The sequence below is a fragment of the Lathamus discolor genome, chromosome 3 (assembly GCF_037157495.1).
Source record: "Lathamus discolor isolate bLatDis1 chromosome 3, bLatDis1.hap1, whole genome shotgun sequence".
Taxonomy (NCBI): Eukaryota; Metazoa; Chordata; class Aves; order Psittaciformes; family Psittacidae; genus Lathamus; species Lathamus discolor.
Genome location: NC_088886.1, coordinates 118898547 through 118926459, shown reverse-complemented (window position 1 = coordinate 118926459; position 27913 = coordinate 118898547). Strand labels below are relative to the sequence as shown.

The 27913-nt window shown below is 41.4% G+C and overlaps 1 protein-coding gene across 1 annotated transcript in view; it reads right to left on the bottom strand.

Moving 5' to 3' along the window:
• The window catches only part of NCKAP5 (NCK associated protein 5), a 405798-nt gene that overhangs the window by 253737 nt on the left and 124148 nt on the right, over positions 1-27913 (bottom strand). The window contains exon 3 of the mRNA XM_065671334.1: positions 26479-26556. Within this exon, the coding sequence (XP_065527406.1) occupies positions 26479-26556 (78 nt within the window). The remainder of the gene's footprint in view (positions 1-26478; positions 26557-27913) is intronic.

Sequence of the window (27913 nt, the reverse complement as noted above, 5' to 3'; positions counted from 1 at the left end):
ACCCCCTAATTCCCATCCTCTCTACACCTCTGTTTTATTTCCTCCACATCCTTTCTTTCTCTAGTTCACCAAAGCACACTGCTTTTTCACTGGTATTTTTACACTGCCGAAGCCAACAAGCTTTCACCAATTCCAATACACGTGTTCTGGTGATGGGTCTCCTAAGCAAACTTGGTTTGATCCCCCAAGTCAATGACTACGATCAAAGCCACTTGGTCATGTCTGCACGCTGTCCCTTGACATCACAGAAGAGGACAAAACTGGGGAGTGAGAGCTGACATCAAAATCTGTGAAGAGGTTAGAGAATGGCAGCTGGCTGGGAGTGCAGTAACAGGAGCTGGATCCGTAACTACACAGAGCAGACAGAGCCCCTTCCATTATTTTACATAGAGAGAATGAGAAAAGCTGTCATAAATTCACACAAATTGCTCAAATATTATGATCTGAGTACTCAAATACTTATTTCTGCCTCAGCAATCTAGAGGAAATGTGCAGTTTGGGCTGGTATACAACCACATGTTAATGACTCCCAGAACCAGACCCACCTTCAAAACGGCGTGATGTGAAACCTTACTGCAGAGTGCAATGAGGACACTACCCATGCCAGCCTCCAGAAATCATCTCATACTCAATGCTTGTTTACACACAACATACTGCTGTAGCATTTACTGCCCTTTTACGCTCTTCTATGCAAAAGAGGCACAAAAAAAAAATCATTTTTATAGTAAACCAGTGAAAGTTTGAGAACTTTTTTGACAGGGATTTTTTATTTTTTTCATTTTTTAAAGGAATTAGAAATCTGTATCACAATATCCTGTGTGAAGCGACACTGAAAGTCAATGCCAGGCTTCCTTATTCTCAGAAATACAGTTGTGCAGTTTCAGGACCCTGTCTTATAGGCACAGATTGCATTCTAGCATATCAGATGCTGCAGTAATGGGATTTTATAAATCTCAAATGCATTCATATTGTATACATAAAGGAATCTCTTGATGTTTTACTTAGTTTAATGCTCTTTTTCATCATAGAGACCCACCCATGCCCCCCTGCTTTCACCAGCTAATAACCAATACATCTGACGAAAATTAATTGTCTTGACAGCTTGCATAAAACCCATAAAGGTCCAAAGGAAAAACGCTGCGGCAGCATTTTCTTTCTCTGTGGGACAGTAGCTATGGAAACTATCTTTAGAGGCCAACTGGCCTTCATCCCAGTACAACACAAAAAAAAATCAAAATGCTACTTTCACTGGGTTAGTCGGTGGCAGCGGTCGTAACCTCTACAACATTGGCGCATGTTAGCTAGAGCAAAATATTCACTGATTTTGTTGGAAGCAAAGCTGATATGACATCACAGTACTATCACAGACTTAGGTAATACAGAGTCTTAAGAACTGTACTCATATTGATAATTACTATGGTATCTGTAACAAAGAAAATATAAAATGTAAAACTAGACAGATATCTCAAATACCAGTGTGCAAACCCATTTTCTTCATAGAAAATATTCTAATAATCATAGATAGAAATAGTTTAGTCATACTTGCAGCCAAAGAAGAAATCCCTGTTCTTATTTAACTGTCATATTTCACTAACTGAAACTTGTATGCTTTTGGAAGGGTTTTATCCCATATAGTTAGTCTGAACAAAAGCTGTGATTTCTAATACAGTCTGAAAAAGACATCATTTTTTATGAATGCTGAGAGATTATGAGGGGGTTTTCTCTCAAAAAGTAAGACACAAAAGAGCCAGAGGTCGACTGCTGCAAATGTGACAACTTCCTTTGCCAACCACACAAAAGTTCCTGAAGAACAGCAATCACGGGTCACTAATGAGGCTCTCAGACTTTTGAAGAAATACGTATTTCATCCAGAATGGTATTCAAAAAGATTTCAGATCTTTCCAAAGTGAAGGATTTCAGTTGTTAAGAAACCTACCTATAAGGAAGGAAGCTGGAGCACACATATACCTCACATATATGTACATTTCCATCTCTGCAGAGGCTGGCATTTCACCCAAGCGTACAATTTTTGCAACACTGTGGTACTCTGATACCTTTCTCCTTTTTTTCTGGAAAACTTGTTCTGTCCACACCAGAAATTCTTACATAAACGGCTTATGGGGACTACCTAGGCAGGACACAATTACACTGACCAGGTTAATGTTCAGTCAAGAATCAACTTTTCCCCAGTGCCACGTGACAATAGCTGGGTGTGGGTCTACTGGGGCTATGGAAATGCAACATCTGAAAGGATCTGGCTTTACACATTAGTATTTCAAAGCACACTGCAGAAACCAAACATCAGTATATGATTCCCAGGGTAATGTACCAAAAGAAGCACTGGGCTGGCAATTATCCAGGTAACTACTGAGCAGCCACAAATCAGTTACTGTTGCATTCAAAAAAGTCTATGCCTATTGGTAGAACGTAACTAGAAAACAGGGCATGTGCCTAAATACAGGATACATACAAAACTGTAAAATTTAACTTAGATCGCAGATTACAATCACCTTTACTCACGGAAGTCTAGATCTCCATCCTGCTACTTCCACTGAGAAGTTATATTTTATCTCCTCCTTACCTCAAGATGCTCTGCTCATAAGAGCTTAGGCACAAGTAGGCAGACTGGACTTGCAGTGTTGGTGTAGCTCCATTTTGCCTATTGGAGATAACACTTCTCTAAATCAACTTCTACACTGGACAACTCAAATTGAAGGCAAGCATGCTATTTTGAGGCCATTAAACCAACACGGATTATTATAAATATCAAGCAGGCCAAGACCACGTTCTCTGCTGCATTTTTTCTCACTCACAACTAAGGATAAAATTATGACCTTTGCAGGTCCCTCGTCAGGGCAGTACAGTCATCCCTTTGGGGAGGACAGGGAGAGGTGCCACAGCTTTCCAGGGTCAGCCCCAGGGAAAGTCCACATGGAGTTTTCTGGCCATCCCCAGTCTGTCTCCCTATAACCTTAGCCAGGATGTTCATCAATCTTTCAGGCACTATATGAACTTCCACAGATTGAAGCTTCTTTCTCTTACTAGAGGAAGGAAGATCTTTGATCTGCATTTATTAAAGATCTAACAATTAATGTCTGTTCTTTCTTTTTAATAAATTAGCACTGCATCAAGCAGCTTTCTCTACAAAGCAGCAGATGCAGTCTCTCAAAAATACGTATTTAGTTGCACTCATATTAGTCAAAGTAAATTAAGACCTTTAATGCAGACTTAATCCAAATTTTTTTACTGGCTGAATGCACCATATGGGAAAGGAGCACTCACATTCCCTACCCAGACCTCACTGACGGGATATTTTGCAGTATCACTGTAAAAATAAAAAATAAAAAAATATAAAAGGAGGCAACTTTTCTGAAGGCTGACAGAAATTCACTACTGATCCAAATGGGAAGAGGGCACAGCCAGCCAGCTGTAGAGCTGTGATTTCATCCTGTCATGTAGGAGCTCTGCATCTGAAATATTGATTGGGGGGACTGAAGGAAAGAGGGCGACGCCATGCGTAGAACCCCTTCTGCATCAATAAAACCATGCCTGACTGGAACTAAAGGTTTTATTTTAGCTCTAACAATAGTTCCTGTTAATTTACCTGCTGCCTTTTCCTAGATTTATCAGTGTAAGATTGCAGCAAAACACACCAGAACTATTTATTACGTGCCAGCTACTATGAAATAAACCAGGTTATGTTTCAACTACTTGGATCTGAATCAAAAACATGCTGCCATCATGAAAAAGAGGAGATTAACAGAACTGACAATAGGGTTCATGTGCCAAAAGCCTGACTTCTTTTCCCATGTTAATCTCAAAAGTCACCCATGACTGAAAACTTTGTCTTGCTTACCGTCCTTAAGACTCACGGGTACACCACTGCCAAGTGAAGATGTTAAGGAGATTAATCCAGACTTTAAAAATATTTATTTAAGTATTGCTATAAATCTCTTCGTACAAAAGCCTTTAAATGACAAGGGAGAGAGAAACTCACATACTGATACATCCCAACATTTCCAACCTTCACCCTAGAACAAAACCCAAAATCAGCCAACAAAATGAACAATAAATACCCAAGCATGTTTTCGTTCCTCTATGAAGTAAATCCATCAGGGACCACTGTCATCATTTGCTTCATGTTAAGTGCATGCTACACCGATGAGTTACAGCATTAGCTTTTACGAAAAATATTTTTAACTAGCTACGAAAAATTTGATCCTTCTTTGACGAGCGTATCTCCACCCCAGAAAACAAGTCCCAGTAAAGCAAAAGATTTCTAACATCTGTTAATACCACACTTGCTCTCCTCCAGTTTTATAGCTTTGGTTTCCTCTCTCACTGAGATAAATGCTGTTGCAGATTCCAGTACCTTTCTCCACTCCTGCTTTCACACTTCATAACACCTATATCACAAATCCCAAGAGCTGACAGCCTGATCCACTGCGGACTTTTTATTTCTTTAGTTCTGACACTTTTCTAACACATCTTTTCAAACAGAACAGAACATCCCTTTGCAGTTAAGTATTTTCTACCTTTGGTTAATTCCTGCACACCTGCAGTTCTCTCCCCGAACACAACCGTGCTGTTTTCTTCCAAAAGGAAGTAAATCAAAATCCAATGAGGCCAGTTTCTTCCTTCTCACCTGCCAAGACGGTGTCGATCTCCCAGTCCCTCCTCTCACCCATACATGTCAGCCCTTATTCTAGGGCTCTGCTGCCCCTGGTTCCTGTTCCTTGCCATGAATGCCTCTTACAGTCTTTCCTGGCTTAAAATGACTACAGTTACCCTTGGTCCTACTTTGTTCTCTGGGATCACTGAACATGGTCTGGACTGTCACTCATCCTCGCCCTTTGTTTCCCATGTCTTTCCTAACAAAATACCAGAACCCGTTATGAGGCTGGACTCTTCAGGACCCAACTTCCCCAGATATCTTAGCTCAAACCAGGAGCTCCTTTACAGGCAGTCCAGAGCTGGAAACCCTGGGATGTTTTGGGACTTTCTCATTTTCAGATATGGAGTCTGGTCTGGGGCAGTCCATGTTCACAAGTTACAAGACATCTGCGTTTGTATGCTCCTGTTACCTAGCAGTCAGATACAAACCTGTAAGACAGAATGCCAGCCATGGATAGTCTTAGCAGTGAAGGAGTTCCTCGGATATCTAATACTGTGAGAATGTCAGACTTTGCGAACAAATAGAACTCTTGATTCTTGATTACTCCTGCTGTCTGACCAATGTTTCCTCGTTTTACCTTGTACTCTGTAGCCTACTTCTCTGATCATCAGCTGTCCTTTGTTTCACACATACACCGTGTTTTGGGCCAGACATTCCTTCTGATCACATTTTAATTCACTAAGTGCATTTGCACTAGTAATTTAATGTGCTGATGGTAGTTTAAAGGTGAAAACTTATCTGGCATCAACATTTAAGGCCTCGAGCACACAATTCATGATCTTGTAGATTCTCTCCTGCAGTTGTGCACCACGACAACCAGAGTACCCCAGATACAACGTACATGCAAGGTCCCTAGCAGCTGGCTCCTTGGTGTGTACCCAGGACCAGCAGCTGGTGCAATCTCTTGGGCCAACTGGGAGACAAAGTGAAGGTGTGGCCCTGGACCCACAAAGGATCCCAGCGATTCTTTTCTTATTTGTGCCATGTCAACTGACAATACCAATGCACCTATTTGAGTCTTCAGATAGGCCACTACTACAGTGACAGTGCAAATGTAAATACACTTGTTCTAACAAGGGTGAACATTTAAAAAACTAAAAATCAAACCATAGAAGCATACTACAGTACTGTGATTATTCATTTACATTAAGTTACTCTGAAAATGATGACTGCATACTAACTTATTCATCTACAAGATACAAGTTCAAGCAGCAGTAGTGAAGTCAGTATCACATGGGAGAGAACCCTGCGGTAAAACATACAGCAAATTATTCCTTCTTCATGAACAACAAACACCGGTCTAGAACTCAGGTACCAGCAGCACTCCCAGCAGTGCCCTGCACTACCATATGTGCTATTTGCATGAAAAAATATTTTTATATACTTGAATGTTGACATGTCAGATTCCCATTAGCACCAATGGGAATGCTTATCACTCAATCTCAGTTTTGGTAGCAACCCAGAATCACTTTACTGCAGATATCAAGAAGGCCAAGATGTACCACACGTTGAGTAGCTTTGGGCTTCTCGCAGACTCAACAGAAAGATCTGTTTATTGCCCTGGGTTTGGCCTACGTTCTCCTGTTCGGATATTTCACGCAGCTATGTTCTTATTCATGACCCAGAAGTAAGTCACCAGGATCACCACAAATTGCAAGCTGGCTTTTATATCTGAGACCAGAAATATACACTGGAACACATATACACAGTGGGCATGGAGAAGAGGTACACATGCAACTAATTCAAAGAAAGAGAAAGAAATAGAGGAAAAGTTCTGTAAAGATCACAGAATCACAGAATCACAGAATCCCAAGGGTTGGAAGGGACCTAAAAAGATCATCTAGTCCAACCCCCCTGCAAGAGCAGGGTAACCTACAGTACATCACACAGGAACTTGTCCAGGCGGGCCTTGAATATCTCCAGTGTAGGAGACTCCACAACCCCCCTGGGCAGCCTGTTCCAGTGCTCTGTCACTCTTACAGTAAAGAAGTTCTTCCTGATGTTAACGTGGAACTTCCTATGTTCCAGTTTACACCCATTGCCCCTTGTCCTATCACTGGATATCACTGAAAAAAGCCTAGCTCCATCATCCTGACACCTACCCTTCACATATTTGTAAACATTGATGAGGTCACCCCTCAGTCTCCTCTTTTGCAAGCTAAAGAGACCCAGCTCCCTCAGCCTCTCCTCATAAGGGAGATGTTCCACTCCCTTAATCATCTTTGTGGCTCTGCGCTGGACTCCTTCAAGCAATTCCCTGTCCTTCTTGAACAGAGGGGCCCAGAACTGGACGCAATATTCCAGATGCGGCCTCACCAAGGCTGAGTAGAGGGGGAGGAGAACCTCTCTTGACCTACTAACCACTCCCTTTCTAATGCACCCTAAGATGCCATTTGCCTTCTTGGCCACAAGAGCACATTGCTGGCTCATGGTCATCCTCCTATCCACCAGGACCCCCAGGTCCCTTTCCCCTTCACTACTTTCCAGCAGGTCAACCCCCAACCTGTACTGGTACATGGGGTTATTCTTCCCCAGATGCAAGACTCTACACTTGCCCTTGTTAAATTTCATCAAGTTTCTCCCCGCCCAACTCTCCAGCCTGTCCAGGTCTCGCTGAATGGCAGCACAGTCCTCTGGTGTGTCAGCCACTCCTCCCAGTTTTGTGTCATCAGCAAACTTGCTGAGGGTGCACTCAGTTCCCTCATCCAGGTCATTGATGAAAATATTAAACAGCACCGGTCCCAGCACCGACCCCTGAGGAACTCCACTAGTCACAGACCTCCAGCTAGATTCTGCGCCATTGACCACAACTCTCTGCCTTCTTCCTTTCAACCAGTTCTCGATCCACCTCACTACTTGATCGTCAAGCCCACACTTCCTCAGCTTATCTATGAGGATGCTGTGGGAGACAGTATCAAATGCCTTACTGAAATCAAGAAAAACCACATCTACCGCTCTACCATCATCCCTCCACCTAGTCACTTCCTCATAGAAGGCTATAAGGTTGGTCAAACATGACTTCCCCCTCATAAAACCGTGTTGGCTGTTCTTAATGACCCCCTCATCCTTGATATGCCTAGTGATGGAGTCAAGAATAAGTTGTTCCATCATCTTTCCAGGGATGGAGGTAAGGCTGACCGGTCTATAATTACCCGGGTCCTCCTTCTTGCCCTTCTTATAGATTGGTGTGACCTTTGCCATCCGCCAATCCTCAGGCACCTCGCCCATTTCCCACGACTTACCAAAGATGATGGAAAGTGGCCTAGCAATGACCTCCGCCAGCTCCCTCAGCACCCGTGGGTGCATTCCATCCGGACCCATCGATTTACAGATGTCCAGTTTGCATAGCTGATCCCTAACCCAATCCTCATCTACCAAAGCAAACTCCTCCTTTGTCCTGACTCCTTCTGGGGCTATAGAAATCCGGGGCCCTCGGGGAGAGTCTGCAGGAGTAAAGACAGAGGCAAAGAAGGCATTCAGCACCTCTGCCTTCTTTATATCCTCTGTCTCCAGGGTACCCACTTCGTTCAGCAGTGGGCCTATATTGCCTCTTGTTTTAGTTTTATTTGCTATGTATTTGAAGAAGCCCTTTCTATTGTCTTTAACCCGACTAGCAAGATTGAGTTCCAAGGAGGCCTTAGCTGTCCTAATTGCCTCCCTACATCCTCTAACAACTGTCCTATATTCCTCCCAAGCGGCCAGCCCCTCCTTCCATAATCCATAGATTCTCCTTTTCCACTTGAGTTTGCCCAGCAGCTCCTTGTTTAACCACGCCGGTCTCCTAGATCCCTTACTTGACTTCCTACTCATTGGGACAAGATCAACATCTACTGCCATAGAAATGACTGTACTTAACAGCAACGAAACCCATAATTAGAATTCTAAAGGTTTAAAGCATATATAGCTCATCTTCGGAAATAAAGAACCACTCAGAATAAGGAAGCAGTATACTCAGTAACTTTGTTACCATCAAATATACAGTGGGATAAGGATCTTAGCTTCCTGTAGCGGCCTAGACGAACAACATAGGCATAATCTTGGCACAGAGAAGAACTGAAAAGTCCGAAGGATTCAAGTGAACATAATGAGAGAGCAGCTGCATTGTCTATTTAGAACAACACAGGTCCCCAGGAGCCAGGAGTCTATTTAAAGGGCTTTATACACAATGCAAGAAAAGTCATTAGAAGATGTAACAAAGACATACATGAAAAGCAACTGGTAAATGTTTCTAAAATACTCAGAACCATACAGATTTAACAGAAATCCGAAGAAAGAAAGTTGGGGAAAAGAGGAATGTTTCTTTTTGTTCTTTGACAGCATACAGCAGTGTTGAAAACTTTGTTTCTGTGATATGTCAAACTTCTATTTCCACGTCTTGGTGTTTTTTTTCCTGATCTTACTCGCATTCTGATTATTCTGAGGAATAATTTCTGTTTCAGATGTGAAGTGTCAATGCACACACCACAGTGTAAGAAGTACTTGACTCTCCTTTATGAGCCATTAATTTCTGTATTTTAAACATTCTCTCCTTCTGAAAACTTCCCATCTTCATTTCAAGGGATAAGTATAGAAAGAAAAGAAAGTCTTAAAGAACTAGAGAACTCCAGGGTCTCTAACTTTTAGAGGAATTCTGCATATATGAGTCCTGCTGGCAGAACACCCGAAGTCTTTCTCTTAATGCTTAAATCATTTGAATACATTAAAAAAAAAAAAAAAAAGAGCCGGCCAAATTAGCTCAGAACTGTATCCACCATCCAGTATGTTAACAGTATGAATTCTTTGCTCCTTCTTAGGAACTTCCTTTACACAACAAAAATAAGATCTAAACGTCAAAAAGTTAGAAACAATAAATTTTGCTACAGTAATCCCTCTAGTCCTTCAGTGTGGAAGCAATATGTAAATCCAAAACCTACCAGGCTTCGGGTTGGTGTTTTTCACAAATACTATTAAAATTGCCTTTTCATCATCTGATTTCTCAGCAGCTGCAATTCTGTGTTAGTGCTCTGGCAATCTCAACTTCACCACTGTTCAGTTCCAGGTGGAAAAAGAAGCCTCAAACCTCGATGGAAACATAAGCCGAAAGCAGAAACACAATTCCCACATTTTAAATACCAGTCCCAAGCCAGCTCCATCACACTATGCAATTACATTTTAACTAAACAACCAAACAAATAGCAGGTACCTACCATAATTCTTGAGGATAGGAGACAAGCAAAAGGAGTTTAGGTTGTTTTGATTTGGCTTTTTTTTTTGTTCAGCACCTCTTTTGCAAGCTTTAATACTGCGAAAAACTACATACATGCCTAACTTTTCACGCAGAGTAGCATATCTATTTCAATGCTGTAACTCTAAGGTTAAGCAGGTGTCTAGCTGGTTGCAAAATCAGGATCTTATATGGAAAACTAATCAGTGTAAGAAGTGGATTTATGCACAACACCTGGCTGCTGCTGCTGCTGAGCTTATCTGTGTAGGGATTTATCTGGCAAAGTCAAGCAGTAGTGTAGCAGTAACGTTCTACAACAGTTGTGATTAACCCTACATAGCATGTAAGTGTGAATGTTAAGCAGTAATAATTATTACAGAAGGATTCTTTGCTTAAGAAAAAAGGCGACACCACATACCTATGAAGCCATGTATTCATACTTCACACCAGCAAGAAAAAGGTGTGTACTACATGCAAGTAACAGCAGAAATGCAGATGTGAAAAAGCTGAAGTGCTGATAACTTTCTTAGGAAATACTCCAAACCACCAAGGTACTGAAAGACCAGACTGGAAAAGCCAAAACGTACCACATATACTATTTCTGAGCTAAAGGATATAATGCTCCTGCCCACAATGTTCAGTGAAAGAGGAAAGTACATGAGAGATGCTGAAACCATCCTGAAGTTTTGATCTTTTTCATTTTTCTATCAGAGCTCTGCACTGAACCTCCAATTCATCCATAATGATCAGCACACCACCGTGCTGTGGGGAACACACCATATGGCTCACTTTAACCGCGTAAATTGTACGCTGTGACATGAATGGAACTGCTCCATGTACACAGTCAATCACCAGTTTCAAGGATTTGCTGGAATGGGGATTGTGCTGTGCACTGCAGCTACCCCAAGAACAAGCAGGGCTCCAGGCAGGGCCAGCACAGTCAGGCGATGGCTCATGTTCTGCACATCTGAAATCCTCTGGGTGACACCAGGTTCTGGGAGCACTCTAACCTGTATTGACTCAAGATTTTATTAGAGTCTTTTTAGTCTTTTAGCAATTAAACAATGTACTTTTTCATACTGCTTCCCTGCACAACACACCAAATTTCAGGTTTTAAAAGAAGCACGTAAATCGACAGCAGAAGAGACCTGATGACGTTTTTATTCTCACTACTAGCAAGCCTCATCTAACACCAGTGGCAGTAATCCCAGCATTCACCAGCCAAAATGACTAAGTCTTGGGAAATTCAGCTAAGGGTACCAATCACTTTATCCCAAAAGGGAATATTTATATGATTTATTTCATCTTTTAACAAGAAATGGAAAAATATTTGTGGTATTCAAAGAGGAAAGAAAAATTGAATTATTTCTGGTCCACCACCAAAGACCAGCATCAAAATTCCCTGAAAAAAATGTTCAGCATTCTGATTATTGCCTTGTTATTCCCCAACCACATTTAAAAATCTAGCCTGCCCATTCCAGCATTTCAGTGCAATTTTTATTGACCTACTAACCTGTAACTCTGTGAAGCCTGGAGGTAAGAATGCAGTAATGGCCAGCAAACACAAGTCTCCAAACAGAGTGTAATAACCTTAAGTAAACTACTTCCAAGCAAAAGTCCTGTAGATCAAACAGTTCCCATGCAGCCTTATGCTATTAACTAGCAAAAAAGTCCCATGATATCTCCATAGCCATGCACAGTACCAGAGCACTGCACTTCTGTTTACTTACATAGCTTATCTGCAATCCAGTAATGTATACAGTCAATCCCTCGGATGTAAATCACTTGTCTATTTGATGTTACTTCACTTGTTAAAAACTTTCCTAGCTTTTTAATGATAAACAAGGGGGTTAGCTGGAATAACAGGTTTTAAGGAATGTACAGTGGACATTCATAACCCATTTCTATTAGGGAGCCAATTCGACGTTCTCACATTGAGAAAAAGAACTGCATATGTACAAAATAGTTAGCAACAACATGGTGCCTACGTGGCTCTGCTTTTTTCCTACAGGAAAGCGCAAAGCCCACTCACGTTTATTCTACCTTATTTCAGTCACTTCCCAGGTAAACCCACCTCAGAAGATGCTCGCTAAAGCAAACAGAATCAACAACTGAAAGCCTCATCGGACAGCAGTGGGTCACTTAGCACTCTGCATCTGCTCTTTACACACTATTGTTTTGTGTATTTCAGAAACATCGCTTTTCTGCCTAATGTGCTTCTTCCATCAGTAAAATGTCCTTCCAGTGATTTATGCAGTGTGAAGGACTCAATCTTTAAACAGACAGGAATAAAAACAATAAATAAAGCTCCTCAGGACGCTCCTGCCACAGTCACAGAACAAGAAAACCCTCTGCTTCTGAAGCAACAGGGCTCACTCAGACGCAGACACCGCCGGCTTCTCCCCTGCGGCTCCAGCAGGAAAAAAGAAGGGGAAAAGCGTATTGTACGCTGCCCGCGGGCTAAGGAGGGGCAGAGCGCCGCGGCAGGGCCGGCCACGCACGGGCACGGCGCGGGGCCCCCAGCCGGGCAGAGGCCGCAGGGCGCGGGCAGCCCGGTCTCCGCAGCAGCGGGGTTTCGGGGCTTCTTCGGCCCGCGGCCGCGGGACCCAGCCCGGCCTCCCGCGCGCTGCTGCAGCGGGGCGGCTGCGGCCGGCGGGGCGGGGAGAAGGCCGGGCGGGCGGCACGGAGCGGCGGCAGGTGCCTCCCCCGCCCGGCGCCGCGCCCGTCCCCGCGCAGCCCAGCGCCCCCCGGCCCGGTGCGGGGCAGCCGGGGAAGGGGAGGAGACGGCGGTAGCGGCGGGGCGGGCGGGGGGCGGTGGCGCGGCGGGCAGGTGAGGGCGGGGAGGCGCTGCGCGGCCGGCTCTTACCTGCTGGGCGGTGGGGCATGCTGCGGCGGGCGGGGGCAGCGCGTCCCTGCGGGCCGCTGAGCCCGCTGCCGGCCCCCGCCTGGGCAGAGCGGCTGCCGCCCTGCGGGCCGGCCGCCCCGCCGCCGCGCGCCTCTTCCGCTTTGTTCCGCCGCAGCGGCTTCTCCCCCTCCCGCCGCAGCCGCGGGACGCGTAACATGTGCCTGGGGAGGGCGGGCGGGCGCCCGGGGTGGCACTTTCGGCGGGGCGGGGAGCGCGGTGGCCGGGCCCCTCCGCACCCGGCCCCGCGGAGGAGCGGAGCTGTCAGATCCAGCCCATCTGCCGCGATCGCAGTCGGGCGCAACTGAATGGCTCCGGCAGCAGGGGCTCGCGGTGACCGGGGGCGGGGGGGTGGGGGGTGGGGGTGAACGGGCCGGGCGGGAGGGGGGGCGGCCATTGTGCGTGGCGGCGAGGCCCGGAGTGCCCCGGGCGGGGGGCGGCGGCGGGCTGGAGCTGGCCGGGGACTCGGTGCCCGGGCGCCGCTCCCGATGGTCCCGGCGGCACCGGGGCAGCGCCCGCCTGCGCGCCTGTGGGCGGCTGTGATCCCCACGTGCGGCCGGCTGAGCCGGCGGCTCGCACAGGAGAGCAGAGCACGGGCCCGAGCGAGAGGTCGGGCCCAACGCCTCTCTTCGAAGTTCGGGGCGTAGGGAGGGCCTGGGGGCGGCAGTGCCCGTGGCGTGGCCCAGGGGCGTCCCTGCTGGTAAGGGTGCGGAGCCCGGCTGCGCAGCACGGAGGTACAAGGCTTCAGGTGGACAGACGTCTGCAGGTGTGCAGGGCGCACTTTGGAAACCTTGTGTTGTGTGAAAAGAATAAGGAATTGCTGAAAGCGTTTCATCTGGTAGTCAAAAAAATGTCAAATGAAAAAAAAATGCCTTGTTACAATATATCACACTGGTATCTGATCTGGTTATTTTGCAGGTAAAATACATTTAAGAGAACCTGCGTGTAGAGTGAGAAGGAACCCCAGCAAGATGTTGGGGTTTAACCAGAGAAAGTGTGAGGTGGAGGTCTTGGACACAAAGTGAGAAAAACTGACATGATGCAAATGATAGAGCTGGGTATGCTGTAGTCAAGAAACTCCAGGAATTGCAGGGGTTTAGTGTGAGGTGTCCCTGCCCATGGCAGGGGGCTTGGAACTAGATGATCTTGAGGTCCTTTCCAACCCTAACTATTCTATGATTCTATGATACTGAGACAAGACACTTCCCCATCCCTGGAAACATTCAAGTCGAGGTTGGACTGGGCTTCGAGCGACCTGGTCTGAGGGAAGGTATACCTGCCCATGGCAGGGGGGTTGGAACTAGATGATCCTTAAGGTCCCTTCCTACCCAAACTGTTCCATGATTATGTAAGGTGGAGGGCTGAGCCCTATCTCAGAATCAGAGACAAGGAGTACTGGAGAAACAAAGATTCAAAAATGAAAGTGGCAGGGGTTTTCCTGGATTTTGAATTTAGAGGTTTCTAAGCAGAGAATGATACACTCTCAAGAATGGAAAAAGACATCGGAATTAAATATAGCACCAGAAATAATGCTCAGACTTTACTTAACAGATTGACTGGAGACAGTGCATTATGCAGAAGGAACTTCTTCCTGTGGCAGTACAGAGAACTCTCTCCAGAGTAGATGATACAGCAATGTTCTTAAATATTATAAAACTCTGTTAAAGAAAGCTCCAAAGAAGCATGAGATGGGACCTAGGCATTCAGAGTCTCCAAATCCGGAGGTCTCAGGTGGATTCTTACACACCGTTCAAACAAGGGCTCATCATTCAAACCATGATCCTGTAGAACTCATAATACTGAAGTAATGTCAACTGATGTATTTAGTTGGGTTTTTGTGCAGGGAAGCACCTTCAGAACTCTCCTAAAAGCTATTTTAAATTACCGAGTTTAAAGTATGTTCACTTTCTGTTTAAATAGAAATAATAATATCCCAATAAAATGTAATCACATTATAATGCCTGTTGCTTGCACAGTCAGGCTAAATCATCTGTACAGATTCCTTTATAAGTAGTGATGGAAACTACAAAGGCTGAATGTTTTTTGAGACTTGGGTGACATACGAGTGGCTGCACTGTCTCTCCCTAGAAGGTCTGTGTAGCTCAGTGTTGTCTCTTTTCAGTGGCAAAGCCCAAATATCCAGATAAAGATACAACACATTTCCACTATCCAGACCCCTGGGAGCTCAGAGACATCCTGAGGCAAGCTTGCACCATCTCACTAGATTTCTTCCATGACTTTGTCCAGTCTTCAGCTGAACCCATAATGCGCTTCTGAAATCTGTGATGCCCTGTTGCAGATGCTCTGAACCTTGCTTACATGAAAAATCTCTTCCTTTCATTTGTTTTTTGATGTGCCACGTGTTAGTTTCATCCAATACCCTGTATTTCTTTCATTAAAAGCAGTAGTGGACAGTCAGCTCCTTTCCACACTACTCACGTTTTTAGCTCTGTCATTCCTCTGCATAAGTTACTGCTTTTTCAGACTCAAGAGTTTTAGTTGTTCCAAAAATGAAAACCATCTCTGCTTCTGATTACCCTTTCCTGCCCTCCAATGAATTCTTCCAGTTCTGTTAGACCTTTTCTGAGATGGGGGACCAGAACTGCAACTGGTTTCCAAGCTGCAGTAAAATCACCGACATACGGATGATCCTTTCCTAGCTGTGATACTGCAGATCTTAAGGCGCTGTTCTAGTCTACTCAACAGTAAGTCTATATACCAGTCTGTACAGACTATCAGTCTATAAATTACTGCATAAAAGGCTTTTATTTAAAGACCACATCTATCTTTCTGCAATTCCCCTTTCCCAAATTCCCGGTGAAATCATTGAATGATTTCGCTAGATTAACCAGGACTAGAGAAATGAAAAAAACTATTGCCAGTTCTTTAATCATTTTCAGGCCTGAGCCTGCATCCTCTGAAATCAAGAGCAATGGAAGTGGTCTTCTACTCTGTAACTAGAAGTGATTTAGAATTAAAAAGAACCAGTATTTATCTACAATTTAAAGCTGTAATTACAGCTTGAGTCTTTTTTATGCATATTGAGCTGTACTGTTCCTGACAGCTGAGATACTGTTCTTCTGTGTCTCTTTAATTTTATCTCGGTTTCATACACATCAATAAGTACATGTTCCAAGCCATTATTCGTTGTCCCTAGGCTTGTGCAACTTTATCTAGCATAGACATGCACAAGATGATACACTAGTCTTCAAACAAAATTTGTGACTTTGCTGGCCATTGCTTTGGAAACATAATAAAAATGCAACGCTCATACTTCAAAATACTAAAATGAAGTATGATAGCATTAGCTTGATAATGCTGCATGTAGCCATAGCTTTAAATACAGAAACCTAACAGATGGCACTGACAAATGCAATAATTGCCCAGTTACAGGAATATTGTCGTTTTCTCAGAGACATCAAGCTACTGTTCAAGGGACAAGATGCTTCTTAAACTGACTTCTGATTCTCCACTGGCATAATGTACCTGTGGAGGTGATTCATCTCTGCTCACTGTTGCATTCTTCAGCTCTTTCAAATGGGAGATACTTGGGAAAGAACAGGTACATTGACATGTTGGAAATGATCGGTTTGCACAATAATCAATAATGCTGAAATAACCATGTAATCCTGAAGAGGATCTGTGCTTCACAGGAAAGCTTCATAGATTAAAATGTGGGTGGAAAAAAACCTTAGAATTTAGTTATTAAGTTTCGCTTCTTGTCCTTTATTTTAGTAGTGATTTATTTACCTACATAGGACTGTAGCTACATAAAGGTGATGCAATACTAGATTTTGAGGTACTGTAGCTAAAGCGCATAACTCTAGCAGAGTTCCAAAACTCTGTTAAACATGAGTAAGGTAGAAATCGCATGTACTGACATCATTTTAGGAACACTTGCTCTTTCAGCCTGACTGAGGATACTGTCCAGTGAGACCTGAGGCAGTACTTTCCTTTAGGGGACTTCAGTTCAAGTATCAGGACAATTGCCTGCACATCTGGGAAAACTGCCAGGCCAGGCTATTACACAAAAAGCTGCACAATAATAGCTGGTGGGCGCACTCGTGGAGTGCCCTGCACTGGCAGAAAAAAACACAGATCAGTTGCTCAAGGAGAGGTTCCAGAACAAACTGGACCCAAATAAGCACGTTGGTATTTCCCAGTACAGACCAGTAAGCAGGACTGCAGGAAGATAATGGAAATTCAGAATTTAGATCCTTTATAGGAATTCTGAGTATCTTTGGGGCTAGCTGAAGATACAGTCAAGGGCTGCTGTCTGCACATTTCCAAATTGCTGAACAGCAAAAAAAAGAAATCCTGACATTACTGTTAGTGGGAGAACATCATTTGGCCATTTTTACAAGCATTTATAATGGTGTTACTAGAGAAAAGGAGAATAGGGATTGAGAGTGCTTACAACTTTTGATCTGTGTTTCTGGACCGATCTCTCCCAGGGCTCTGCAGGAAGATAGGTACTTCCTTTGCATTTGATCTTTCTTCCCCGGCTGGGAAGAATGGAAGATCATAAAAATACAGGAAGCCTTACAGGAACCACGTTGTATGTGTACTTGTTTCTCTCAAAAGGGCTTAAGAGGCTCTTGACTTGCCTGGTAGAGGACTGAGAATCTGCTGAATGAAAAACAATACTGGATTTGTTAAAGCATTATCAGGAATTGAATGGGGAAGAATTGAGAGGTAGCATCAAACCTCAGGTGCTGAACAGCACAAGTATGGGCCAATTTTGGCAGCATGTGGAAGCAGACAGGCTTATTCCTCTGCTGTCTTTAAAGGTGCTACATAAATTACAGCAAATTAAATATCCTGCAAAAGCTGGTATCTCCTTCCTTCTAGGCATTTGCTGAAGATTAATCTAGTTTTCTATTTTCTGCTTATGTAAGTTACACATTCTAGACTCCGCTTAGCTAATCAGGTGGTAATAAAACCAAGAGGTCTGTATTTTGCAGGGTTTATTAATTTTTGAAAATCTCAGGGGAATATCTACATAAGCAAGAGTTTGCAAATTCTGAGCTATGCTGATTTAAATAGGGAAAAAAATATGCTCAGGTCTTTCATATCTGATGAATGCTGGCCTTATATTTGAAACCTAGTCCCTCATGGAACCCATTACAATAATGTTTATACAGGTTTATGCTATAAATGCACAATATTTTCTCTGTAGCAGACTATGCTGGAATTTACTCCTGATTAAAAAAAAAATAATAATGTGTGAATGGTCTATATCCCAGAATATGGATTTCTATAGACATAGTTATGCCCCTTCATTAACAAATAAAGCAATATAATTTTCCAGTATAATTATATTGGAAGTGCACCCTGGATCTCCTGCAACATGTGTAAACAAGAAGCCAGCCAAATCCTACAGAATTAAAGCAAACTTTCAGGAAGCTGTGAAGTACCTCCCTGAGCTCTTCCAGCCTGATTACAGTCAGCACTAAGCAGGAGATCAGGTGATCCTCCTAGATGATGCTGGCAACAGAGCTAAACTCTGCTTCTGCAAAAATACACCCTAGCACATCTGGATCTTTAGCTGACAAGTGTACACAAAGCCTGGAGAGAAATGCTGTCTGTTGCGGTAGAAAGAAGGAGGGTGGCAGTGATGGCTCAGTGCACACTTAGCATTAAATAGCAGGAAGAGGTGACATCACAGCAGTATTTTGGTTGCACAGGTGTCCTGCTTTCAACTCAAGCAGTATTTGTCCGTGATGCACCCAGCCAGATGACACAGGTATCTGCATCCATGGTTTTCTCTATATTAAAAAACATTTGCACCAGCACAGCAAGACTAATATACTTTTTAAAAAAAAAATTGCTTTGAGAGAACAGGGTAGAGCTCTTTTTCTCCCCTTGCCACTACCCATCTCCTAACAGACGAGATCATTTACACAGACTTTTGTACTGTGGAGTGACAAGGGCCAAGGACACGATTTGGAGAGAACACTTCCAAAGATGGTTTCGTCTTCCACACCTCATCATGCTGTGAAGTGTAGACACAAGAAAACACTCTGCTGTCCAAAGCACAAGATAAGACTGTCAACGTGCTTGCTTTAAGCCATAAAACCTTTTAAAGATTCAAGTGGTGATGTGGGCACTTCATCCCCCAGATTGGAGTGAACAGGCTGACAACACACAGTGCTGTGACATGAGAAATACAACCTTATTATTGATACACTGAACTGGAACACAGAAAAACTCTGGCTTAGACGCCGATCTCTTGTATAAGCTCCATTACTCAGTATATTCATAGAATTATAGAAAGGGTTGGGTTGAAAGGGACCTTAAAGATCATCTAGTTCCAGCCCCAATTCATGACTTTGTTTTTCTCTGTAAAAAGGGAATTCTGTTATTTCTTGTGTCATCCTTGGGGCTGAGGAGATGAAAACTGTTTCTCACTTTATGTGGAACAATGAGGCCCTGTTCTCACTTGGGGTCTTAAATGTCTTAACTTTAATGTAATTTAGAAAAAATAAAAATGGTTGAGCATTACAGAATGAAATAGAAATGCTAAACTTGATTACTTGACTTATCTTTCAAGAGTGAAACTCATCTACAGGGAAGAGTGATAACCCAACATGTGTGGCTTCACACACATTTTCCCACTGGCCTCTTCCCCATCTGCCATCAGCACTGCCGTGCTTGTGGACTTCATTAGTTAAACAGAACAGTGACATACCATTCCTTTAAAAATACTTCATAAATTCATAAATTCTCCATTTCTCCTTCCTTAAAATGCAACACCCCATCTAAAACCTTGCCTGACAGCCTGTGCCTGTACCCTAATCATTTTTATGATACATTTTGACATTCTTTTTTTTTACAAGAGCCCAAATTCTCCTTGCCTTGATGTAAATCCATGGATTTTCCTCTGCCAACTAGGAAGAAGAGGCTCCATGTAAAGATAGGGCTGTTCAGCCTTAGAGAAGACTTCAGGGCAATGTCAGTATTACTCATAGGAATTATTCTTTGCTCTGTGAATAATTCCAGTGAAATAATCGGAATTATCTGAGGAGTGAAATATAATTCAACATAAATAAGGATGGCTGTGCCTAGGCATTAGTGGAAGACTAAATTCAACACCAAATAATAAAAACAGACTACAGATGGTTCCCATTTGGAAATGCTTGATTTTTTAAAAAAGGACTAGATAGGCTGGGAGCACCAACAACAGATGAGTGCATATTCATTCCTTGTAGATTCTTACGTTGTTCTGTTATTTGGTTTCATACAGAAAACCGGGGTACCATTTCAGATGAATGGGTGGTCTAACGTTTCCTCACACAGCTGGTCTTCTCTGTTCGGCCTGTGCTGCCCCATGCAGTTGTGCAGTGTGTCTGTGCTATGCCCAAAGCCTGCTACCTGAACCAAAGCATACTCTTCAGGAGACACAGACAAAAAAACTGCCACTTTCACTTAGCCACAGATAAAATGAGCTCAAAGCATATTTTCTTCCTAACCCTAAATAGCCACTACAGTAATACATGCATCTGCCTACACAAAAGCATTTGTTCTTATAAAAAATGTAAAACAAATGGAGGAGCATGCCAAGATTATACATTTCATTTCCCAGCATACAAATGAGGATCTAATTTACTTTGGGCTGTTCATGCATTTTGCTTTTAACAAACATCCATATGTCAAATAGACCTTCCACATACCTCCCTGCTGGAGTTTTTTCCCTTTCAACTTGGTAGGGAACACTTGTGATCCCTATTCTACCAAATATATCTAAAGAATATATTTTGCTCAAGGCCTTCTATTTTTGCATTTAAGAGAAATCAATTCATAGCTGTAGCAGTCTTACTATTATGACAAGCATACATCTGTGCAAAAATACCCCAATCCCTAATTAATTACAGAATGCTATTAACATTTTTACATTTTAACATAGGTTAATTTATTTATTTTTATACACATGAGTATATGAAGTCACTTCTTAAGCATCCTTTTCATATTTTGCCTGCAGTTTTAAAATCTGGGTAGTTTAGCATTGATACAGAGATTTGCTTGTATCAAAATGATTTTCTGTTCAGATAGTTCCAAATCCTTTATGTAATTACTTCACTATCTGAGTCTTGACACTTCAATCCTGACTCATGTAGTACTGATGGGGAATATTAATGGGAGTTTTCCCCAATTAAAGAAAATGGGCTGAGGGTCATATTCTTTAAAATTAATATTTGTTATGAATGTATAATGGCAAAATCATTCCAGATCATATTTCTCATCTACCACAGCACGTCAATTTGAGCTTAATTTTAAGTCAGTTTAGTAAATACTGCACGAAATATGTACTATGAGAGTTAAAATGACTCATTGTTGAAGGAGATTTATTTATTGATAAGGTAAAGAGTTACACAAAGACTATCAATCAACTTTAACCAGTTGAAGACAACTATTTTATATGAATAATTAGTGAAACTGACAATAAAAAAATCGAAGTTCTGTAAGGCATCTATTTTTATTTATTTGAAAGACAGTGATCAGTCTTGATTTGAACATTAAGATAAATTACACCCACTTAAATAAGCACCACTTTTACTGCAATTGCAACAAGTGCTCTGACAGCTATCCAGTGTTTTACCTTGGTTGCAAGTTTAGTATTTATAGTGGGCTTACGTAGTCTATACAGCTAATTTGTAATCTTTCTCTTGCTTTTCTGTGATCCTATTAAAAGTATTATTTATAAGGCCAACAGTAAAACACTTGCTTTTCTCTATACTCATTACTCACATTACCTCCACTCAGTTAAGTCATGAAAAAGTATCTTTAGCAACTGTGGTGTGAGATAGGCATTGTTCTGGGGAGTCAAAGGAAGCAATCAGTTTTTATTCACAGGTAACACAATGGCAGTGCTTTTTGTGGCCTGTAACTACATCTGCACTGCTCACTGAACCATCCAAATTTACACTCAGCAAAAGAAAAGCACATTTGGCCAAAAATCAGATACATTTTTAATTGGTATCCTAATGCGCATATTCAAATACTAATCCTTGGTAGAAATGCAGATCTGAAGCAGTGCTGTGAATGCTGTTATACAACTTGGTAGCCTTATATAGGTTTTATCTACATTTTTATGGGATTTTTTTCGCACATAAAGTCAGAAACCAGAAGCCTCAGCTTTAGAGAGACATATGTGATGTTATAATGTCCGCTGGAAACACCCGAGTACCTGTGGTGACTGAATGGTTCCTAAATGTCAAACTCAGTTCTGCTCTGCCTCGGCCAGCCCCACCTCGAAACACTAAGGAAACTGAAAGGAATACACCAGTGTTTTCACAGCTTTTACAAATTTATCATATACATCCACTGCTATATCTAGCAATGTTATAGAGGTTTAGTGAACAAAAACCAAAATCAAAAACAACAAAAAACGAACAAACAAACAAAAAAAACCCCAAACAGGAACCAGAAAAGCACCACCATCACCTCAAAAAAACAAACAAACAAACAACCAAAAACCACAGCAAAACAGAACACTGAGAAAAAGGTAAGAGGAGCACGTTAATGGCTAATAGCACAAACCACCTTTTCTTCTGGCTTTATCCATTGCCAGATGGTGTGACAAAAGACACGTGGATAAAGAAGTAAAAAAGGAGAAACCTTGTGGTGTTACAAACCCAACCTAACCAAACCAAACCAACCAAACCAAACCAACCAAACCACACCAAACCAGTCTCTGCCTGCTGATCACGGGCTACATCTTTTGGAACAGAATTAATTCTAAATATAGTCTGTAACTCATGTTAGCAACATAGACCAAAGGCAACTTTTGTTATCAGAAAGGGTTAAAATGGGGTTTCAGCCACAAGACCTGGCTGCTTTGACCTTAATTCCCCTCAGGCCAAGTTACTAAGCCCCTGACAAGAAAAAGATACTAGAGCAGAGCATGACCTTATTTAGCTGAGGCAGCATTTGTTTTTTTTTCACAGCCTTCATTACTGTAATATCATACATAGGGTTTTTCATTTGTTTGCCATGCAATTTATTCCCCTAAGATTAGTCCTTTTCTAGTCAAGCAGTTTAAAGCTAATCACAGTTGTTATTTTAATCTGTGCTCACCATTAAGAATTCTTGCAGAGCTATTTTGCTTGTTAGCAATTATGGTCTCCCAATGGAAGTTCATGATTACAGCAAAACCAACCTGTTTAATACTTGGCACCTCTTTAGTATACAAGCATTAAATCCAGGAGCATAGAAGTATGCTAATGCTGGTGATGAAAGTATAGCAAATCTATTTAACAAACACTGGTTTTAAAATAAAGCATTGGAGAAATGCCACACGGTCCTCATGCACATTTGTGGTCCTCCCCGCTCTGTGTTTTTCATTCCTGTAGCAAGGTAATAAGGTGCTGCTGATCATTCATTTAGTATACGATGGTCATGTCTGAAATGCATATATCCTCATGCTTTCAGCAAGACAGAGCAAAGGTTTGGTCCTGCTTTCAGTAGTACTAATAATAAAATTCCCTTGAAAGGTCTAAGAACAGGGCCTGACCTTTGCATAGTTAGGTAAGCATCCTACGCTGAAATATGAATTCTTTCGTCTATTAAGGGAACTAGTAATTGCTCTCAGTGATCTATGTGTCAGGACTTAAAAATTACAATCTGCTGTCACGGTCAATTAACAAAGACCGCAGGGGCAAATTTCTACTTCTCATGTTGATTGTCCATTTGATTCTGCAATAAAAATTATACACAGTAATCCACATTAGCTGAACTGGACAGAGCATTAAATGACTTTGTGGGAAACAACACTGCAGGGGATCACCCCAACCAATTCTGTCCTATTTAAAGTTATTTCCAGACAGGGCAGGGCAGAGAGATCTAAAATAACCCAGTGTTCTGGTTCAAGCTGATACAGTGAATGAACAATCACTATTGTGCATCATCTCCAGCAATAAATATTGGCGATTTACATTGATGGGGGTCAAGTTTGTCTCACATTGGGTAAATTTATTTTGTTCAAACTTGAGAAATGGGGGAACCATTTGAACAAGTCAAATATGCTATCATTTTCGTCATTCTTCATGTGAAAATAATTATTGCAAAGAAGTGTTCAGCATAAGAAAATCTGTGTTAAAAAAAGTCTGCAACTCCACATACTAGTAAGGTACCTTCACTTGTTGTAAAGGTTTTAAAGAACAAAACAACTGAAGCTGGGCTAGAGGTCTATTTTAGTAGAAAGCTATAAAACGTGACCTAACCATAGCCAGTTCTCCTGGGACAGCAATTAAAGCAATAAATGTTCCACAGCAGATGCTAATGCCGAGTATAAACAGGCCTCCTCTAAAATGAAAAGAAATTTTTGTCCCCACATGTCTTTTAGGGTCCCATTGTATGTGTGGAAATGTAAAGGAAATGTAAAATTGATATGCGCACCATGACATCGGCTTTAGTCTCCTCTGCCTTAGCCAGGCAGCTATAAATCTGTCCTAGCTTTAAGTAATGGTGAAGGAGCTAAATGGTCAGAATTTGTGTCTGTCTTTTTTTATTAGCTCACCTAGAGTAAAGTAGGGGTTATCGGTCAATGTCAGGTTCAGCGCCCAGTGACCCAGTGGGTTAAAATCATGGTAGTCACAAATCAAGAGCATAATGAAGTCTGAGAAGAGGGCTATGCTGATTTATTAGGACATCTGCCTGGCTATAGACAGCCTAGTACTGCCCCTGTGTAGTGAGAGCTATCAGCATAATCCCCATCATGAAACATCTTTGAGATTTAAAAGAGAAAAATAGTGTTCAAAGAAGACTGGTGAAACCAGAAGGGTTTATCTTGTAGTGCTCATTGTAAGTCTTAATTTTTTATGTTGATACTCCATAAAAATAGTATTAAATGTAAGTTAATACTAAAAATAAATTAGTCTTCAGTTTTCCAAAACCCATGAATTTTCAGAACACATCTGAATGTCTGTTCATAATGAAATAAACTCACTACCCCTATTACTTTTCAATGACTTTTTCGTATTTTAATTTTTGGTTGTTCATTTATAATTAACCACAGTGGTGTCATCCACATGCAATGCTGTTATCACCTTTATTCCTTCAAAAATAATTTCCTGAATTCTGTAATCTTAGATGTAAACTTCAGTTTCTTATGCCAATTATTCTGACTACCATTAAAAGAAAGCAGGGATTAAACACAAACTTTCTGAATTTTGCCTGTAAATAAGACCGAGTCCATATCATAAATGCCATATGCTGTAAATGCTGTGATATTACTTTGTATCCTATAGGTCAAGAAGTTTCTGAGCTGGATACCAACTAGTACTGTCATGTGCAAAGCTACATTTTTTGTACATAAGATGTGTTCAGCTGAAAAATCGGACAGATCATTATTTCTTCCTTGATCAGAACTAAGGTGAAATAGGTTTCAATCTATGAAGATTAAATTATTCCCTGAAGATTACTTTACATTTGACTCTATATTAATAAAGATTGTCACTGCTCATGTGCCTTCAGAAAAAAAACCAGTTAAATATTGCATTTAGAAAAAATATATGTCTGTGAATGTTCAATGAGTTTCAGCACTGGTATTAGTCCATTTCCATTATATTATATGGTATCTCAGGTAGGAATTTAGCTGGTAACTATAAAAAGATGAGATAGTGATAGTAAGTAGATACTGAATACTTTGAAAATGCCAAGTACAAGCAAGTACTGCAAAGTGCTGTCATGCAGATCTTTTTAGACCAGCTGTGGTAATAATAATTGTATACAAGTGGAAAGTCTGGAAGAGTTAATGTAGAAATTATCAAGAGATAATTAATTCATTAAGGGTGTGACACTTCTGAGCCTCCTAAAGATTAGGTAATTCCATCACTACCTTTACCATTTCACATTAGAACAGCTCTAACACAACAGATGGAGATCAGTACCGCTGAAATACAAGAAAAAAGATAAATTTTGGAAATTTATGGCAAAACCACTTAAGCACAATACGCAATAAACTTGTTATTGTAAAGAGGAAACTTTGTCTGGAATGAAGTGAGCACCTTTGTGCAAGAGCTGACCACCTCCCCCTGCGAGTAGATGATATTTACTAGACCAGACAAATGCATGGAGTTTTGCAAGGTCCTACAGCAGTTTTATTGTTTGAGAAGCTCTTCGGAAGTGCTCGTGCAGTTACCACATTTGCTGTACAGCCAAGTAGAAACGCCCAGGAGGTGCACAGGAGCATGTGGAAATCACTGCTTTGCTTAAACCAGAGCTAAGACTGGGCAGCCTGCACTGAGCAACAAAACCAAAGGAGAAACAGAAAATCTGGATCATCAAAAGTACTACAAAATTTTAAAAACGTGTATTTCAGTCTCAAAACTCTCAATTTCTCATGCTGCTATGCTGGTTTTTTGGCTAATTTGTGTGCCATTTGGTGAAAACACATTCAAGAATATAAGACCATTTCTTAAATTGAGTCCAGTTAAAAGAATCTGAGGTAGAATTAGCGTCCACTGCTTAGCAAATTCAACATGAGGATGCATGCGTGTAACTGCCTGATTAGCAAAGGCAAGATTCAACCTGTGTGTGATGCCCTACTTATTCCACTTAGGTAAGATTTTCTAGTCCTCAAAGAATTAAACAATGGAGAAACTGAATACCCAATGATTCATTTGAACTCAAGAATGGAAAGTAAGGATTGCAGTATGTTTTCCAAAATAGCAACATAAAAACATGTTTGCACAGTACTTGCCTCCATAAATTCCAGCGTTGTTCTTCCAGCTGAGTCACTAAATGCTCGATGTACTTGTTTGAGTCCATATATTCCTAAACAAAAGATGATGAAGAGGTTGGTTTTTCAATGTTCAAAGCATTTGTAAAATTTTGAGTGAAGACAGTCAGAGTCAGTTTGTGGAGTGCACTTTCATTTTGCACCCAAGGTTATCCTATGTACACAGAAATCATCACAGAGATGTAAAATTTTAGATCAAAACTAAATTTGGATGCATACCAAGTGAACAGGGCAGTAACCCAATACACTTCTTGGAGATTATTTGAGGGGAAGACAAAAGGTGGTGAGGCTATGCAAGCAGCACAAAGACATTAGAGAAAAATAAATGCATATCCGTATTATAAGCCCAGAATTGTCTTCCCTGAATCCAGACTGAAAAATAACTTCTCAACAGTGCAGTCACTCTTCTGGTGCACATTTTGTTTATTTTAGGTATAAATCAAAGTGAAAGGAATATTTGACTTAAATATTATAGCCTGTACCCTATTTGAAAATGAAACTATAACTCAGCTCCTGTATAATTTCCAGTTCAACTTTTGCAGATGCCATAACCTGCAGTATCAGCTATACGCATTTGATTTTGGACAGAATTTCTGATAAATAATCATTTGCAGATGAACAATTTGGATTTTTTGCTTATAGAAGACTGTTCTTTAAACTCAGTGCAAAGAGATGTTTCTTCTCAGCAGCGAAATATATTGGCAATAGAAATACACCACTTTACTTCCAGGAGGAAGGCAACTTCAGTGTTATTTATATAAAATATTTCAGAATATACCTACACAATAACGTGCGATATAATATGATATATTTGTATGACTGCAGTACCAACACTTTACTATTATTCTATACCAGCCACATTACTATTATTCTGAAAGCCTATCAGTAGTAATAAAACTCTCTTGAAATATCTCACCAAAACAAAAATATGTTTCAAACCTCATACTTCAGGAAATAACAAGTATTGGAGTAATATATGGAAAAGAATCTATCCTCACTTCCTGGAGACAAAAGCTCCATTTTTATAGCTCCACTGTTTTACCTGTGGACTAATCACGTTGGTTCTTCTTTGCATTAGGAATTGTTTCTTCTCTCTTATTACTAATTTGGTGTACAAATAAAGATTTTCATTGCAAAGTAGCTGGTTCTTCTGAGCTATTTATCTTCATGGCCAGGAATATGAGATACCTACAACAGGGACAGCACGTCACCATGTCTTCTCAAGGTGAAGATGAATGTTAGCTGATTTTAATGATCATAATGTATATATAAATGTACTTTTTTATTTTTCAGAACTGGAATTATTCTAAGTGGTTCTATCTTTTTGCTCACAGTAATTATTTTCTTGTTCTGCTTTAGAGAGAGAGTGGTTCCTTAAAGGCTGTTGTGACA